The 14646-nt window shown below is 48.6% G+C and overlaps 1 protein-coding gene across 3 annotated transcripts in view; it reads left to right on the top strand.

The window, feature by feature from the left end:
* Positions 1-14646, top strand: part of COL27A1 (collagen type XXVII alpha 1 chain) — a 188039-nt gene that overhangs the window by 61001 nt on the left and 112392 nt on the right. For all 3 annotated transcript variants that reach the window (XR_013941014.1, XM_080562480.1, XM_080562479.1), the window contains exons 6-7: positions 1936-1989; positions 9794-9847. Coding sequence is in view for 2 of the 3 variants with exons in the window: in XM_080562480.1 (XP_080418606.1) it covers positions 1936-1989; positions 9794-9847 (108 nt within the window). In the remaining variant the exon portion in view is untranslated. The remainder of the gene's footprint in view (positions 1-1935; positions 1990-9793; positions 9848-14646) is intronic.

The raw sequence follows: 14646 nt of genomic DNA, 5'->3' as shown, positions 1-14646 counted from the left end.
GCACAGCTGTATAATTGTGTTATGTGCGGAGCCCTGAGCTGGCACAATGGCAAATTAAAATGTTGTGTGTATTGCTAAAATGAGGGTCAGCTGTATCAGTGAGGGTTGTTAATACAAGGAGCAGTAATACTGTGTCGGCCAGCAGCAAGCAACTCGCAGAGGGGTCAGATAAAGTGTCCCAGGCCATAGAGGCTGGAAATCTCCAGGACGGGGAGCAGCGTTGGGTAGCAGCAGTGAGCAATAGCAGTACAAGTGCATCCCCGTGTGTCTCAGAGCAGGGCATTAGCTGTTCTATGCTGTGTAGGCTTTTACACCTTTAAATCAGTCATTTTCTTGACGTTTTTACAGCAGATAGAAATAACTACAGAAAGAAACGTTCTGGTTCATTTGATGTCCTGTCAAATTAGTAGCACAGAGAGAGACTTGCCATGGGCTTTGTTTACTCTTCCCCCTGGCTTTTCCCTACTGTCCCGAGGTTTGGTTGGATGTCTTTTAAAATCTCTCTCTTACACCGATCAGTTTATTGCTTACCTGCTGTACAGGAGGCTGGTAACATCAGGGGAGTGTTCCTTTATCAGTTACCTGTATGCTTCAGGCAGGTTTTCTCTGTTTGCAGTCTTAGGCTGGGCATGAGCCTTCGGGTAGGGATCTCCAGGGTTTGTTTTTGTTACTAAATCCCGCACTCGATGACTGGAGATCGTGAACTTTCCGCTCCTCGGGGCCAGCAACGCGCAGCAGAGCCTGAGCGGTTCTGCCTGGCAGCCCATCAGCAGCGACGGGGTCGGCCCTGCAGCAGGCCCTGCCGTCGGGCATTGCGTTCCTGCAGGGAAAAGCTGCTGGGAAGGGAGCGAGGCCGTGTCGGCACCGTGTGGCCTCAGGGCATGAGCAGCACCTGCTCCATGCACTGCACCCAAATCCCCTGCAGCTCGCTGCTCCCCTGCTGCTGCGCCTTGGAGAGCTCAGGCCGCCTTCCAAAGATCCTTCAGCCGCCTGCTCTGGAGCTCTGTCCTCCCTGAATGCACTGAAAGCCCAGCTTTTGTAACCGGCTACCAGAATATAAATCCTCTGGGAGATGCTTTAATTAACAGCTATTGTTGTTAGCCATGTTTGGCTTGGGGGGAAAGGCGTTTTGCAGAGCTATTAGCAGTTGCAAGCGGCTCTCCAGAAATATGAATTCTCCAGTCCATTGAAAAAAATAAATACATAAATGAATAAATTCTAAGAAGTTCAGACCTCGTTGGTTAAGTATTTTTTCCTAACCTGTTTCAGATCAGCGCACAGCTGGGCGGCTGATATCTCCAGCTTGTTCTCACCCCCTTACAAGAGCCCCCGCTTCTCTCACCTGTCTGCCTCGACCCCTCCTGTGTTACAGAGCTGTACTTCGGAATTCCCAACACCGACACCAATTTTATTACATTTTATAACACGCTGCTTTAAAATATGAAGTGCTTGGGTGCAATTAGGTGGCAACTCGTGCCGGAGCCTACAATACCACTACACCCTCAGGCTGTATGTTTCAACCCACGGTTTATTCCAGCCCACCCTCGCCAAGGTGCTAACACGTCGCCGCTGCTGTGTGCCAGCACGTAGCAGGAAACTGGAGCTGGGAGGCAGTTGTGTTACCCCTGCCTTTCCAGCACGGGTCCAGGAAGCTGGAAGTGTGAAACACAGCTGTGCTCAGGGGAATGCGGTCCTCAGCAGGGAGACGTGAACGCTCTGTCTCCGCTCTGTGGAAATACGTGCTTCTGCAGATGTTATTGGGCATGGCTTTTGTCCCTTCGTAGCAATAGCGTAAGTTGAAGGGGGATTCTGGCCTTGTTGTTATATGGCCCATGTCACCAGGTCTTCTCCAGATGGTTGTGTTATGGGTATCTCTGAAACAGGAGCACTATCCCGATGTAGAGCTGTCAGTAATGCTTATTTTTATTTTTCTAGGGTCCCCCAGGTCTGCCGGGCTTACCAGGACCACCTGGCAAGAGAGGATCCCGGGTGAGTGGTTTAAAAACCTCTGTTTCTTTCCATCTGTACTTGTATCCACATGTTATGTATCCACATACCCTGCTCCAAGGGCTGGTGTATGGTCCTCTGGCTGAACAGTGATTGCTTCAAGCCCCACTGTTGAGGTTTGGCCTTCCTCCTTTCTCTCCTTCCCTGCTAAAGGCTTTCAGGATGCCACAGCTTGGTGATCTGCAGCCTCCCTGAGCTAAGGTTTGACCTCAGCAAAGGCTGGGGGTGAATGTTTCCAAATGGCTGTCAGAAGGATGAGGAGCTCTGTCTCTCATTCGGTCTCCAGGATCCATTCTTTCTTGCAAATCCAGTGCTGGTACTGGCTTTGGCTGCTTTTTGCCCTGTTCTTCACTCTTCCCAGACTGATTCCTTTGCAGTCCTTCACCGTCACTATGCCTTCAGTAGTAGGACCATGGTCTAGGATCAAGGACTCAACAGCAAGGACAAACTTCTGTGCTTCCCAAACCAGAGACCTGCTCTCTGATTCATTTTCAAGATCTAGAACAAAACGCCTGAGCTGTCCTACAAGATTTGTTGCAAATTCCTGATTTTTTTTTCCTCCCCACACTTAAGTCTGGTGCAGATCTTTGAGCAGTGGATGCCATGCTGAGGAAACGCCTGGAGCTGAGCGCTGCAGCTAGCTGTGCTATGTGAGAAAAGCTTTCTGCATTGGCCTAGCTGCAGAAATAGTCTCTCAAAGCTGGGCAGCATGCCCTACCTCGATACAGTTAACTGTTGGCACGTTTTCGTGGCAGCAGTGTGCCGTCCTGCAAGGTACGGTCGTAGAGCACATTTCCTGAGCGCTGCACTGATGTGGGTTGGGAATCCAAAAGATGTAAGTGTCTGAGGCTGAAATAAGGGAATATTTGGATTTGTGATCCAGGCAGCATCCTGGCCTGGCAGCAGAGGGAGATTTGCTCACACATACTTGGCTAAAACTCAGCCCTATGTAATGTCTTTAAAGAACAACCAAGAGGCTAAGAGCTAGAGGGTTGTGCGGTCCCCGAGGACACTTGTTACAGTCCTGCGAGATCTTGCAGCAAATGGTAAAGATAAATGCACCTCCGTTCTATAACAGTAAAAAAAAAACCAAAGGTCTGCAGGACCAACTGCAGCACGGACATGGATATCAACAGACCTGAACGCTGATTGAGGCCGTAAGTGTAGGGCATTAGATAGCATCTGGTTTGAGTGCTTTATGGACAAGACAAAATGTTCCACATCAGATATGTGCATTCCAGTGCTAGGTTAAACGCTGGACTAGATGACCTTAGAGGTCTTTTCCAACCTAAACGATTCTATGATTGTGTTCTTTGGTGAAATATCAGCACGAGTGGTTATGCAGCTCCAATGTCTTCTGCTTACAAATGTCTGAACAGCAACCACATCGGCTAATCGCCTGGGGTTTGCCATTATTAGCAAGTCCCCATTAAGGCCAAGAGTTTGGTCTTACCCCAACTCACTGCTCACAGGGGGTGTTTGGTGTTACTTTTTGCAATCCTGTGGTGTGCAAACAAATTCCGCGTCTGAAACCCCAGCTGCATCCCCTGCCTGCTGTGTGAATGACCAGCTTTCACCTCCAGCTCTGAATTCCACTACCTACCAAAACTCGAGTTTTTCTAGAAGAAAAAAAAAAAACATCGTGGAAACCATGTCACAACTTGGTGTTACTCCCCAGCCGTGGCATGCTCCATCCTATATTTAAGACAATCCCCTGAAAGACAATAGGCAACAAAGGATTTCTGAGCTCAGTCCCTGCCAGAGGTGCTGAGAATCAGCCCAGAAAAGAGTTCCCAGTTAGGAAGTGCTCAGCACAGCTGAGCCTGGCTTGGCTCAGGCTGCTGCAAAGAGGCTGTGCTAATTTTGGGAGGGGGCAGAAGGGTCACTCTGTAAATGTCTGGCCTGGAGCACTGGAGACAGAACTGCTCTGTGCGTAAGTTATTTTGACTTTGCAACATGTTTCTAGTATTTTTTTTTCTTGTGGCTCTTCAGGGTTTAAGGATTTAACTGCAAGGAAGAGGAACTGCCAGAAACTAAGACATGCTTAGGGGAATTCTTGCATCTTTTGCTTTTGTTGTGCATGAGTCACTTAAACGTGCAACACGGCCAGGGGGATGTTCTACTTCTGCTTAACTTGCTCCTCAAACAAAGCAGCCACACAGTTTTTGCACCAGCCCAGCCCAAGGGCAGCCCATGAGGTGTCCCGTGAGGCTCCAGCCCAAGCTTGGACCTCCCGAGGGGGGGTGAGTACTGTACGCAACTTGCAGCGCTGGGCACCAGGGGAAAGGATGGATTTCTTCTTGTCACCAGTGCAGTCTATGGCCTAGAGCGTGAGACATAATTGCCCTTGTTGTAGCTTGCACAATTTCTACATTATTAATGCCTGTACAGTAACTTGGCTTATTTGAAAATCTAGCTGCAGCGTTTGACTCATGAACTTCTGTAGCTGTGAAGCCCATAAAGTGTCTGTCTTGCTGATGTAGCGCAGTATTTCTACTCCTTTGAATTCTGTATCGCCTCTGTTTTATTTCCCTTTCTCTCCTCATATTGGTCGGAGTAAAATGAAAGCTCAGCTTAGCCTTTGCTTTGAGGGTGAGACTGTGGTCAGCGACAGCTTGTAAGAAAAGCTGGCTGAAGCCATGACTCTGCCTCCTGGTTTCCAGCAGATAAATCTCTCCCGACTCACATGCAGAGTCAGAACGTTGCTCTCCGTGTAAGCAAATGCCCTGGTTTACAGTAACAAATGCCAGTCCGTAAGAGCATGAAAGAGGCTGGGTTTGGGACAAATCTCAGCGCTCAAGTGCAACATGGCTTAGAAGCCAAGTGGGGAGCAGCAGTTCTTGAAAATGCTATTTCTGTGATTTTTAAATGTTGACCCCTCCCCTATTTTAGGAGAATGAAATTAATTGCACACCCCGTCACTCAGAATCAGAGATCTATTGAGAGAGATTCAGGACGTGTGCATGCCCTCCTCTGCAACCACGAAGGCAGAGAGATTTAGTGAATACAAGCCGGGTGTTTCTCTTCCTCCCTGTTGCAAAAGGGACTCCAAGGGAAAGGAGTTGAAATGCTGTAACTCCAGTGACTGGAAGTGATGGCTGATAACACTTTCTCCAGCACCCTGCAGACCTTTGTAGATGTGCTGCACTGGTCTTGAGTGCTTCACCGGAAGGTTTTCTGTCCAGCTGTATCCAGCTTGGATTGTTTTCAGCGATTGCCTGTATGAGAGGTACAAATGAGCTCTGCCCACACCACTTCTCCCAGGATCGTGCCTCGTGTGTTGGGAACTGTGTGAGACCCAAGGTGCCTGTCGGAGGGATGGCAGTTTTAGCAGGGAAGGCTTTCCCCAGATTCCTGTGGTGTGGAAGCACTTTGCCAGGCACAGGGTGGGATGCATTTTCCGAGCAGCATCACTCAGGCACGCACACAGCCCCCCGAGCAGAGCAGCTCAGTGCAGGTCGTGCATCGCACTCCAGCCCAGAGCAGTTTTTTTTGGTGACCTTTACACTTCTTCAGACACCGAGGTTTAGCGGGGAGGTGGCGGCCGGGCTGGGTTCTGCTGGCGGAGCTTGCTGTGCAAGCAGCTGCCAACAAGGGGCTCCTGTTGGAGCTGTGGCTGCTGCGCTACTGGAGCTTCTCCGCCTCACCCCGGCCTCGAGCAGCTTCGCTCCGGGGCTGCCAGCACGTCTGGAGCCAGGTCCTGCTGGAAGTCAGCCTCCCCATCGGACAGGTGAGCACAGTCAGGTACCGGGGCAGTGTGTTACCCAAGGAAGGTGTTTTACGCGTGGCCACGCAGCAGCCAGAGGCACACTTTGGAATAAGGCCGTAAAGCCTGGCATGCTGCAATTGTTCCAGCCCCTCAGACCGCAGCAGCACAGATCCAGAAGGATGGGTGAAGGAAGCACACCAGCACTCATTGATGCTCTGGGATGCTCTTACCATCCTGCTGTGAACCGTAGCAGCTTGAGAGATTGCAGGGTCCCGGTGTAACACGTCCCTGTTACATTTGGCCTGTGGTTGCAGAAAGTCTCCCTTCCCCTCAAAATGCAGGGCTTCCCCCCCAGAACAAGAACTTAGTCAGCTCTTCAGGCTCCCCGGTATCCTCATTCCATGAGGAAGATTTTCCAGTTTCTGAAAAGAAGTGTTTGTTTGGCTTCACTATAAATATTTAGCTCGTTTCTCAGCGAGCCAAAGGTCAGAGTGGGATCTGTAGGTCAGGAGCAAAGAAGTTGCTTTACACAGTGAAACCTCACGACATAACGGGTTTTGAATGAGTGGTCATTCCTCTGACTGAAGCCTTCCAGCATTTAGCAGGAGTTTGGAGGGTATTTCCCCCCCCCCATGAATGCTGAAGGGATGGGGGCAGCTGTGCACAGTCCCACTTTTGTTAATTTTTGTGGGCTGTGAAGCAGTACACATAAGAGCGCTTCTGTGAGCCGGGTCCCATCTCCAGGCACGTCACCCGGAGGAGCTGGATGGTGCAGCGCAGTTCTCAAGTGGCTCTCGTTCACGGAAAAGACATTCCAGGGAGATTACAAACACGTCACCTTTGGGAAACCCTCCTCGCTTGGAGAACACATTCGGGGATTGTTCTGCCCTCGCTGCTGCGGAGCCTTGGGCTGCTGCTGCCCTGTGATAAAATGTTCCGTGGAATTTCTGGTGCAACATTTGGGCGATTTCAGATGCAAGTCAGCTTGTCGCTAGGCTGGATTGTTTCAGCAGTTGTAAGGGAGTCAAAGCAGGTGGGTAGAGGCACATTTGCAACTAGTAGCATGTGCTATGGGATTTTTTTGACCCAGTGGTCTCAGCGTTGTCCTATCCTGTGTGTAGAAACGAGAAGCAAAACTAATATAATGATGATAAATATATTTAGGAGGATCCTCATTTCTAGATATGAGTGGGAAATTGAATTAAATCCAGGACAGCCTGAGTAGAATATAGCAATTAGCTGTAGACCTACAAAACAATTAACTCTTGAGTGGCTTCTCCATGGAACAGGGGCTATTTCGGGGAGCACTGACTGCAGGCGGGCAGTTGTGCTGGGCACAGCAGGAGGAGAGGAATCAACATTGGACCTGGTTTAATAGAGCGAGGGTGGGGAGCTCGGGGGCATGATGACTCTTACTGGGGTTTGCAGATCAGTGCGTGGATTAATTTGTAAGGCCTGCCTGTTCAGATTTCGTACTGCTAACAGCTCCCGAGGCGGATGCTGTCCCGTACCTTTTGTTACTCAGCCCAGCTAACTGTACCACTCTGCATCTTCCAACTCTGCCAAGAATGTGGGTGTAAGCGTAGATTCAGGACTAACCATGTTGGAACACATCAAGATCAGTTATTTTTACCATTTTTAGGACTACTGCCAGACTACGCCCTTTTCTCTCCGCAGTTACGAGAGCAGTTTAAAATGTCTAGCACAGCCCCCAGATTTGGTTACGGCACTCACTGGTGTGCCAGGCTGGACTTCCCACCGTCACCCCGTCAGCAGGATGTGGCTGCTTCTCACTAGGATGAGACCACGTTAGTATTTGGGAGCAGGATGGGGTTCTGATCGTCCTTTGCTCGGAGTACATGCTACGAGTCTCATTGAATTCAGTGGTGAAGCCTCCATCCTGTATGTCAAGAGCCTGTTTTTTTCATAATCACACATTTTATCCCTGGATACTGGGACCAGATGCTTTCTCCAGTCTTTCCTCCTTTACAGTTCCACTTCTGGTTAAGACTTTTTTGTGATTATGTCGCTGTGCTTTGGTTTAGCTCTGGAAGAGACTGCACCAAATTTGGCTGGAGGAATGATTCGTCTCCTATCCAGGAGCTCTGGGTGGGCGGCCGAGCTTCCCATGTTCCAGGTTTCCTCCTGGAAACTATCCCTGTCAGCTAGGAGTTACACCAAGCTGTTCCCTCCAGCCTGACGCTGTTTTAAGCCTGCCCCAGGCGATGGTGGAGCACAGATTTCAGCTAACTGCACTGACGTGGGCTTAGAGCCAAGCTGCCGACTCCAAAGTTGAATAACAGCTGAATTCCCTCCTCAAATCTAGCAGTAGCCTAAATTTATGAACCCTGTTCGGTGCTACCTAGATTATTGCTTATGTATAAGTGCTTTTTAGGAACTCATCTTTTATAAAGGCTTTCCTGTTCTGGTTTTTGCCACTTGTATTGATTTTCATCCATATTTAGGTCCTGGAAGACTTGGGTTCAGGTGCTTTTGCTACTACAGGCTTGCTGAACTACCTTAGGCAGCACGTGAAGTCTCTGCAACCCACCCAGTCAAGTGAACAGATGATGCCATGTTTTACTGGGGAGATGAAGTTATTCCAGACCACTGGGTGCCCATGTGCTGTGGTTGCAGCAGCTATATGGGTTTTCAGATGATAATTTGTCACTCCAAGTCCTTAATTTTAATGAAAGTTCTTTCGGTTTCATTGAAAATTCACAGCCAGGCTAAACTATCAGAGAATTTCAGGCTGAAAATTTGGGAGGAAATTAAGAATGGGACAATAAAAGTATTTGGGTAAAAAATGTCCTTTGAAAAGTTCAGTCTCAGCCTTTTAATTGAACAGCTTGTTACAGCGGAGCAGCATGGGTTGTGAAATAGTGCTGAGCACTCATCAACTGTCTATACCACAAGATACAATAGCTAGACAAAAAAGCCTTTATTTTCTATTACAGTGTAGCAAAAATAAAACTGAATAAACATTAGCCCACTGATACTCTTTCAAAAGAGGGCAAGGGCACTGAACTTGGCTGGCAGTCGCATGTTTAATTGCAGCGATCTTCCTTGGAAATCAGATCCTGAAGATTTTGGCCCTACATATGCTGAAGTGCTTATTGGAAATGCTACAGCTTACTGAGAAAGCGCTTGACCGGCTTTTTATCCCCCAGCCTGTATTCCTCCTAACTAGAGGGTGCATTAAAGTGCTCCTGACAGTGGTGTAAAGCTCACACAGTGCTGGCAGAACAGGAGCCCTTGGAATTGACTCTTCAGGTTGTTTCATCTCCCAGGAACGCGTTCAAGAGGACTTAGAATTATTATTACTTCTGCCTGAAAGGTTAACAGATCTTTTGTGCTATATACAATCCCAGGATAAACTATTCTTAGCTGCTTATTCCAGATAATTCCCTAAATAGGCTTCGGAAAACATGCAGAGTGCTTTTAAAACATGATGTAAAATGAGATACCGGTGTATGTGACCTAAGGTGGATACCCTGGCAGTGTCATTGGCTTGTGAGACCTATGCAAGAATGCCAAGTTAAATGGTTTAAACAGGGTCCTGCCTCCTCTGCCCCCATTTTACTGTCCTGCCATCCATTCTCTTTCAAGCCTCTAAAGACAAAAATCTGTTTGCCTTGTAGGGGAAAAGAGCTCATCTTAAATAAATAGCTGAGCAATTAAAGTTTTCCTTTTAGTAACTACTTCTGTTCTCTTCCATTTTCACCGAAAAAACTTGTTACCACCCCCACGCCCTTCCTCTGCCCTCTGCCTACCTCCGTCCCTTTTTGCTGGGACTCCTTGTGCAGCTTTCCCTCCCCTGGCCCCAGGTAACTCCTGTTCCTGGGATGTTTGGTGTCACCTAATCACCTCGTTGTCACGTTATCTTGTGGGGACAAGTGTCACCTTCTGCAAAGGTGGGGAGGAACGGGTGGCTGCTGCTACCGCCCGCGGGCTGCCCGAGGAGGGTCCCACTAACGCTGCGTCCCGGCGCTGGCAGGTCTGGCCTCCCTGCACCTCTTGAGACTGCCGCAGACATCTGCCTCTTGACTAATGTTTTGTGTTTGTTGTGTTTTTTAGGGTCCTCCGGGTCCCCACGGAAACCCTGGCTTACCTGGCCCCCCAGGCCTGAAAGTAAGTATTCGTTGGCACGAGGAGTTTTGCCTTCTCAGAGCTTTTGCCTTCTCGTTTCGGAGACGTACCAGAAGGGGAAGTTCAGCCTTTTTTCGTCCTGCTCCACAGAAAACAAGGAGAAGCTGAAGCCATTTATCCCCTCCCCTCTGCTCGGCACAGGCCCTCCAGCAGCACAGCACAAGCCTTTTCCTGTGCCTGCGGGAGACCCCGCTGTGCGCCTTCGTTCTCGGTTCTCCCTAATTTCAAACACTGCCTAATTAGGATCCCGCTGAAGCTCGGTCTGTGCCAGGGAGCACACTGCTTTGCTGAGATGAGGGCAGCGGAAGCCTCCCACTCACAAAGTCCCACCACGTCCTGATTTGGTCACTTTATTTCTCGTGGATTTTGCAGCCTATTCATCTGCCTTCGCATCCACACAGCAGTGGGGGGCCGGCAGCAGCCACTTCTCCTCTGCCTTCCTCCTCCTGAAGCTTCCTCACCTCTCCTTCCATCTGCACAGTCCCTGGGCAGCCAGCACCCTTTCCAAAGTGCTTGCTCCTAGATGTCCTCATCTGTGAGTCACCTGTGAGGTGTCAGTGCCAGAACCCCATGTTTTGCCCTTTTTATCCTGTGCACGTGTCCCCCCATGGTGCTGGGGGCATCCCCACTGCCAGGTCCCTGCCCTTGTCCGGGGACGTTTACACACAATTCAGCTCCGAAGGGGAGCTAATTCAGTGCGCTGCAAAATCCCCCAGAAAGGTGTTTGAATTGCCAGCTTGTTCCTGCGTGTGAGGCTTTTTGCTGCCTCAAGTCTGTGAAGTTCTTGGGAAATTTGTTTGCATTGTTTTGGTGTCATCGGTTACACAGGAATAGATTTATGTCTTGTAATGTCTTTCTGGGGCCAAACGGTCGTTGAGTTTTGAAGGGCAGAGCTTCGCAGAGGTTTTCGCTAACAAGGAAGCTGTAGGATGTTTCAGCCAAACACAGAGAAAGGTGCAAGCAAGATTCCTTTCTTTTTATGATCTCATCAGTAGGCAGAGCCGTTAGAAGCACTACTGATGCTCTGGGAAAAAGATTCTGGAAACTTGGCGTGCTGCCATTATGCGATTGAAAATTAGGCACTGGAGACGTGGTGGTGAGCAGCAGCTGTTTTAAATTCTGAAGTATGGCTATATGGTCTGCAAAGTGAGGCTGTAAAAGTTCTATACCTCAGTGTTCTGCATTTATTCTCCATCAGTGATTTCCAGATCACACTTGCTGAGTTTTACAAGTCAAATCAAAGTCCTTTTTACCTAACTTTCAGTCCTGCAAATTCAGCCTGATCCAATCTGTGCAATCAAACAGTTTTTCTATGCTATAGGATTTTTTTTTTTGAACTTTAGTCCAGTACCTAGTCAGAAATCATCATTTGGCTGTAATAAAGCTGTATTCAGCTGGCCCCCTATTAGAAATTAAAACTTCCTATAAGTATTTTCCCCCGTCCTGCTGAACAGTCTGTCTGGCAGCAGAAAGCCCTCAGCTGGGGGATGGCTGTAGCAGTCAGCAGCAGAGATCTGGTGCCATCAGTCCGTACCACGTAGTGTAATTTTACCCAGGCACCATTTGCAGGATCAGGCTGTTCTCCATGAGGCTTTGTCACAAGAAGCACTGAGTTTGCAAAGGGATCTGAGAGCTGTAGCTCAGCCCGGGCCCAGGTGTAACTCCACCTCTAGTAAGGAGAGCCTGCAAAGCCACGTTCGCAAGACCTTTGCATATGAAGCAGCTTTTGGAAGATGAGTATCAGTTCCTAGGGCTTTGACTTCCCTCCTTCGCTTAACTTCTCTAGTGTTACACCAATCCCAGAAGCTGGGAGTCACAGAAAAAAAAAAAAAAAAAGTTATTTAACTCCCTTGCATTTATAATACCAATTCCCTTCACCAGGCTTGACAAACCTGCACCTGGAACCTGATATCTTCTTAGCACATCCAACCCATGGCCAAAATTATGGATTGTGAAGGGCAGCCCCAACCAAAACTTGTGCTGGGAGCCTTCAAGTGGCAGCGCCGGCTGGGCCAGGTCTTCCCTGGACAACCGTTAATAACAGGGAAAAAAAGGAGCAACTTGGGAAAGGAAGCTGAACTTTCCCAGATAGATATAGCTTGGAAACAATGACTAACACCAAGTCATTGTCACTTAGGAAGTAACCCAGGAGCACAGTTTTTATGAGCTGAATTAACAGAGCACTCACGAGGTCGGTCAGTGCCTACGTACGATGGATGTGATTCAGCGCTGCAGCTGCCCGAGATGTCCGCGTGCATCTTTCCTCCGGGTGCATTGTGCTGGCGAGCACTGGTGTTGTGTTGTCAGACTGACATTATTTCTGAATCCGTCCTGTGCAGAGCCCACCTTGTTCTGGTGGCTGGAGCTGAGCACTCACAGGCCCTTGTACTGAGCAAGCTAAGCTTGTACTTAGCTCGCTCTGCACAGAGCTCCATGTAGCTGTTGAGCCAAATTCCCACTGATCTGTTTGGGCACGCTTCCACTGCCTTCAGTGGCAGTACACCCACTCGTGCCACCCGAGAAATTAGCTCATCCTGCTTTTCTCAGCAATTTATAACGTGCAACACTTTAAGAGGCCTTCCTGCCACTTCTTGGCATTTCATTTTTTTGTCCTTGGCAGTTGCAAAATTGCTGTTGCATCTAATTAGAAAAGAGTGATTGTAACAGATAACCTCTTAAACAGATGCAGACATATATTTGGCCGGGGATGCTGGCTGTGGGATCTGTAACCTGCTGGGGGGGGCAGGAGGGGCGTTCTTGCTAATGAATAGATGCAGCTCTGAGGATGTCCCAGGAGTGTTTGGGACCGGGAGGAAAGTCACCTGTCCGGCAGGGTGTGTTTTCCAAAGGCACTACAAGGGTTGGGTTTCTCATCCAGAACCCTTTGCCTCGGATGTTGGTATGTTTTGCTTAGTTAGCTGCTCTGGATACATCTCTCTTGTTACAGTGAGAGGCAAAGCTGAATTTTCCTTTTAGTGAATGGTTTGGCTCTGATGCCTCTGATGTTTGAAATACTATTAGTGGGATTGCAGAGCTGAGGTGTTTAAATTGCACAGCTGTCGACTTCTCCCAGGTAGGGAAAAAAAAAAAAAGGAAAAAAAAAAAAACAGAAGAAAGCAATTTCTTCCTTTACAAGAGGAAGTCAGGAGGGGGAATCGAGAGGCTTGTGGGCAAGGTGCCGACGGACAAGGTATAGGGTCATTCTCATGTGGTTGCTGCACAAGAAGAGCTGGGCACTTAATCCTCAGTCTCAGCCCTCGACATCGAGCCATCTGTTCTCTCTGGCCCTGATTCAGTCTTGTTGATTAATCTTAGGAAAGTGTGATCGCGCCGTGGCCGAGCTCCCCCCCTGTGTGAGGACTGCAGCAGTGTTGAAAACAGAACCGTGGTATGAGGCACAGTCCTCGCTAACATGGTCTGGAGCTTTCCAGGGAAAAATGTGAGAGGCTTGTATTCCTCTGCATGGCTTGGAGTCATCTCACTGAGCACATTGTGGAGGGTGGTGGGTGTCTACCTGCAGCAGTATATTCAGTTTGCAGAGTAGAAGCAAGTACCCTGTGATCTTTACTGCTGTAATCTGTTCCAAGCAGTGATAGCACCCACAGCCTGCTCAAAGAGCGGGAGAACTGCCCTGATAGCAGCTGTGTGCAAGGCAAGATCGCCTGCATGACTTCATTTACTGCTTGGAAAGCCGACAGCCTTCATTCAGAATCTGTTCAGACGCATCTGCCTTGAATCAGCAGTGCTCCCTACAGTCCGTAGCCAAGCAGTCTCTCCCTGAACCTTGCAGCTTGTGATGGATGGTGGAGGAGAAGGGGAGACTGGCACTGTGCTAGGTGGGAAGTACGTCTGGGATGTCGTCGCAGTGATGCTGCATGGAAAATCAGCTGGCCATAGCTAGATCTTTGTGCTGTCAATGAGAAATGCCAGGTAATAAATATTATTACTCCTTTGTAGGATCTCACTTTCCCTCCAGTCACTTCACTTGACAAAGATTAATTACCCCTTACAACTGTCCTGTGCTTGGGGGTTAGTTTGGAATCCCATGCTGCCGACGTGGCATGCAGAGATAGGGACTTGTTTGTGATCCCAGTGGTGTTACACAGCCAGTGCCTGATACTGTCCTGGCCGTGCCAGCACGATGTTATACAGACCTAAGCTGCTGGGTGTGCTAAGCCTTACCTCTCCCCTGCCAAAAGAATCTGGCACGCTTCAAATCTCTTCTACTTTTTCCTGCTTCTGTCTCTTAACTTGTTAGGTACACACACCACCTTTCCTCCTTTTAAGATTTTAAACAGGGATTTTCAAAGGAATCTACTGGAATTTGTTGTTCATATGCTGCTGAAATTCCAGGCTGTGTTTGTCAGATCGGTCTTCAATTGTACTTTCTCTTGTCACAGTTGTTGAACAAGAAAATAATGCATACTGCCACTTAAGATAAAGTGTGCCTCTTCCCTCTGCCAGCCTGAAAGCCTCACAATTGCTCTGGCTGCTGGTGCTGTCTAATTAGTGTAACTTTCTCTCCAGTTTCATCTATTCCCCACAGTTAAAGAAAGCAACAGCAGCTAGGAAGTTGTTAAGAAGGATGGTTTAGTCACAGTAATAGGCTTGGTAATTATTTTTGTGATGGTACTTGTAGACAAGGAAGAAATCACAGCTGTCTAGTCTAATAAGTATCAAAAGTCCTGACGTTGCCGTCTTCCAGATATCCTTTCTTTAGTCAATTTAATACTGTCAAATACTATTTAAACCTCAGCCCTTTAGCAGCAGCACTCACTCAC

This window comes from Anser brachyrhynchus (genome assembly GCF_964034855.1).
Source record: "Anser brachyrhynchus genome assembly, chromosome: 19".
NCBI classification, from domain to species: Eukaryota; Metazoa; Chordata; class Aves; order Anseriformes; family Anatidae; genus Anser; species Anser brachyrhynchus.
This window is presented reverse-complemented; position numbering and strand designations above follow the sequence as displayed.